General features: G+C 34.4%; 1 protein-coding gene across 1 annotated transcript in view; it reads left to right on the top strand.

The window, feature by feature from the left end:
* LOC107741621 (uncharacterized) overlaps window positions 1-4,013 on the top strand; it is an 87,529-nt gene that overhangs the window by 16,211 nt on the left and 67,305 nt on the right. The window contains exons 11-13 of the mRNA XM_016554382.1: window positions 1,853-1,963; window positions 2,571-2,687; window positions 3,113-3,220. Of these exons, the coding sequence (XP_016409868.1) occupies window positions 1,853-1,963; window positions 2,571-2,687; window positions 3,113-3,220 (336 nt within the window). The remainder of the gene's footprint in view (window positions 1-1,852; window positions 1,964-2,570; window positions 2,688-3,112; window positions 3,221-4,013) is intronic.

The raw sequence follows: 4,013 nt of genomic DNA, 5'->3' as shown, positions 1-4,013 counted from the left end.
CTGCACACATCTGAATATTTGGGTTGAACTGTTCTGGAACAGTGTTGTAAATACAAATTAACCACTGATTTCTAGTCGTGTCCTCTTTTGGAAGGCCAAACAAAGTCGTTTCGCTTTCACAACGAAACACACAGCGTCACACACGGCGGGCTAGATTGAGCAGCGGCCGGCTTGAGTGAGTGGCGGCAGGTGGGCTTGAGTGAGGAACGGCTTGTAACACTTCAAAGAGAAAGGAAAAATTGAAATGGCATCATATGACCCAATTAAATTTAAACGATAATAATTAGACAAAGTTTTACCAGTTTTTCCTCGTGTTTTCGAAATGACTGGTCATTTGTTTCTTATCACATAATGTGTTATATGCACACACACAAAAATCCCTTAGCTTTGTTCTCAAAATAGTCTCATGTTGTTTGATTAATTGGCCAGGGTGGTAGATGCATTTGGCAAGTTCTTAACCAATTAACTGGCGTCATTAACCTTCCATAAATAAACACGATAAAATGCATGATCAAACAGACATGACAAAGACCAATTTTTTTTAAGACTTTGCTGGCTAAATTTTAAAAACGCTGATGGATGATTCAAAATGCTTACCATAATTTAGGAGAAAAAAAAGAACATGGTTTAAACCTTGCATGTAAATGTTTATTTTACAAGTTATCTTTGTATGGTACATACAAATATGTAGCATAAATAGTTAATTATCAGTAAAGCAAAATTTTACACATACATTGTTCAATTAAGAAACAGAACCGGTTTCTCCAGACTCACGCTTGTCAGTTGTCCATGATTTCTGTTTTCTTTTTAGTTAATCTGCAGTCTGTGCTTTCACAATGTCCAGGTCACTATAGTGCTGAATACAGACTTTAAATGGAAAGTGATATAGGCCTAAATAGTTATGAAGCACAATAATGAAGCATAACATACTACACTTTTACTTCTTTTGCTAGAGGAAATTGTTCTGCATTGTTTATTATTTTTAATTAATGTGTAAATAAAATGTTAATTAACTGATTTAATTGTTCAAACAAATAATTGAAATCAATTAATCTGTTAATCGTCTTCATCCCTAGTATACCGTGCACTTGCTGTGTCTTTTTATCTTAAACCTTTAAACTTATGATTAGTCAGGTAAGGATAGTCAAATCTAGCCTAAACCATAAAGTACTCACCTGCCAATAGGTTGAAGTTTATCAGGAATGTTGTAGAAGACTCCCTTGTGGTTGTTCTTGTCTGAGGCATAGTCTGTATTTATAAGTAAAGCTATTGTAACAATAGAAATGCTTATTTTATTGGTTACAATGCAAAGCAGGTAATGTAAAATAAAACTTTTGTGGTAGGTTGCACATGTTAAGATCACACCTTTTGCTCAATCTATCCTGTTCTACATCATAATAATTTACAATATTGCTGGTACTACACAAGCAAATAGCATTTAAGCATCTTTACATGGCATTTCCTTAAATCAAGCAAATAACATTTAACCCTCAAACATCCTTCGTATAGCAGCCCTGGACAAATTTGGGCACGAAGGTCTCAGGTGTGATCCCAATCACACTAGTTTGGGGACCAGTTCTCACTATTAACTAATTATTAACTATGACTTTTGCCTTAATAAACATCTAATTAGCTGCTTATTAATAGTTGGTAAGGTAGTTGTTAAGTTTAGGTATGAGGTTGGATTAAGGGATCTAAAATATGGTCATGCAGAATAAAACATGAATATGTGCTTTATAAGTGCTAATAAACAGCCAATATGCTAGTAATATGCATGCTAACAAGCAATTAGTTCATAGTGAGAATTGATCCCTAAAGTGTTACCAACATCAGTTCTTTCTTTCTCCCAAAGAATGAGACCAGATAAAATAACATCTCCAGCACCTTCTTCTACATCTCTGCAAAGTGACCAGTCACTGGATCGACCGATACTGTTTAACGATGGAGCTCTGGGGAATGAAAGGTATGAGCATTTAAAATTTCTGTTGGGATGCACAAGTTACACGTTTTGGTATAAATGTACTGATATGAAGGAAATAAAAAATAAAAAAGTGAAAATCTTGACAATTTAAACATTCAAGCGATTTAAAAACTTGTTATGCTCAAAAATAGCCGAAAGAGAACCCAATTCAGTATTCGCACTCTGTGACTGTTTCATTTAGCATGCGAACACGGAATAGAGTTTTCTTTTGCATCTCATTGTGCTTGAATGGACGCTATTTTGAAAACATTTAAAACATTTTAAAAATTATTTTAAAATACCCATCTTGGCAGATATGTCTTAAATGACTACACAGTTGAGAAAGAAATCAGATGTGTATAATATTGGATATATTGGATCTGTGCCTTAGGTCTTAAAGTGATGGCAGCCTGTGAATACCTGCTGCTGTCTAAGTAATAAATAGAAAGCAAAGTTATATTTGTTGTTTTTTTATTTTTTTTGCTAATCCAAAAAAATTCTGATATGATCTGAACCATGAGTTTTGTGATATTTTGCACCCTTAATATGCACTTTGCATGCCTCTTATCTTGCACAGTATTTTAGCATTAGTTCTTTCTTTCCCCCAAAGGCAAAGACCAGATGAAGCAACATCTCCAGCATCTTCTATATCTCTAAAAAGTGACCAGTCACTAGATCGGCCAATACTATTTAAAGATGGTACACAGAGTATAAGGAGGAGTAAAAGGTATAATTTACACTCTTGTCCTTTGACTAAAAAAGCAAACAAAATTTTAGATTTTTAGTAAATTAGCAACTTTTGAGATAATCAACATGTTTGATACAATTGTATGCAAAATGTATCAAAAGTTAATACATTTTGTCTTATTTGACAACTTTATCCATCTGTTTCCTAAAAACTGGTCAGAAAGGTCTGAACCATTTCAAAAGCACCACTGCAAGTGTTAATATTCAGTACTTAACATGAACACAACAATTACACAGCCAGACACCTTGCAGTGAAACTCAAATTTTGAATAATTTTAGAGGCTAATTTAATTCTGTTGAAAAATGAAACAAAGAGTATAAGGTATGAAAACCTTTTTTTTTTTTTTTATCCTTTTTAAAGAAGAGTTTTCTTCTAATATTAACAAATTTGTTCTTGTATCAAAGGCTGAGACCAAACAAAGCAACATCTCTGACACCGTCCAGCACATCTCTGAGAAGTGACCAGTCACTGGATCGACCGATACTGTTCAGAGATAGAGCACAGAGTATAAGGTAGGTTACAGAGTAGGGATGCACTGAAGTTTCGGCTGCCGAAAATATATGGCGCACCGCTCCGCCCAGCAGTGTTCAGCGCACATGTTTCACTCTCACTCAAGCCACTGTCACTGCGCGGAGTGCTCAATATTCCGCTCTATGAATGTGCGTTCCGTTGAGTTGCTCACGGCCCATGGAACGCTACACTCGTGTATGGCTTATGCTCAAAGGAAAAGCAAAGTCCGCTCAAATAGCCGAAGAAAATTTCTATGTAGTATATATTTGTTCCTGTTTGCAATAGCGCTACTGTGCTGTAACATGGTGTAGTACAGCTGCACTGGGCAACGCTGGTAAAATGATGCTCCCCTCTCGTGACGCTATGCTCTGCTCACATGCTCTGATAATAATAGCTTTGTAGGACTATACATTTTTTGGATAATTAGTAAAAAAAAAAGTTATGTCTGATTCTGTTGCATAGAACTGAATAAAAATAATATATTGATATTGAATAATATATTTTCTGTCCAATTGTTTTGTTTCACTTTCAATAAAAGTGTGGTTATTTTATTGGCTTGAATTTTTTTATTCAGTATCATTAAAATTGAGTTAAATTAAAAAGTCTTACGAAATGATTGTATGTTATTTAATACAATAATAAATAATTATTAAAAAGCAGTTTAGTTTTTCGGCCAAGTGCATCCAGAATTTTTGGTTTCAATTTCGGCCCAGAATTTTCATTTCGGTGCATACTTATTACAGAGTGATGCATATTTAACACACACACACACACACGCATATATATATATATATA

This window comes from Sinocyclocheilus rhinocerous, unplaced genomic scaffold, assembly GCF_001515625.1.
Source record: "Sinocyclocheilus rhinocerous isolate Xijiao unplaced genomic scaffold, SAMN03320098_v1.1 scaffold466, whole genome shotgun sequence".
Lineage (NCBI taxonomy): Eukaryota > Metazoa > Chordata > Actinopteri > Cypriniformes > Cyprinidae > Sinocyclocheilus > Sinocyclocheilus rhinocerous.
The sequence above is the reverse complement of the archived record's forward strand: the minus strand, read 5'-3'. Positions and strand labels throughout refer to the sequence as shown.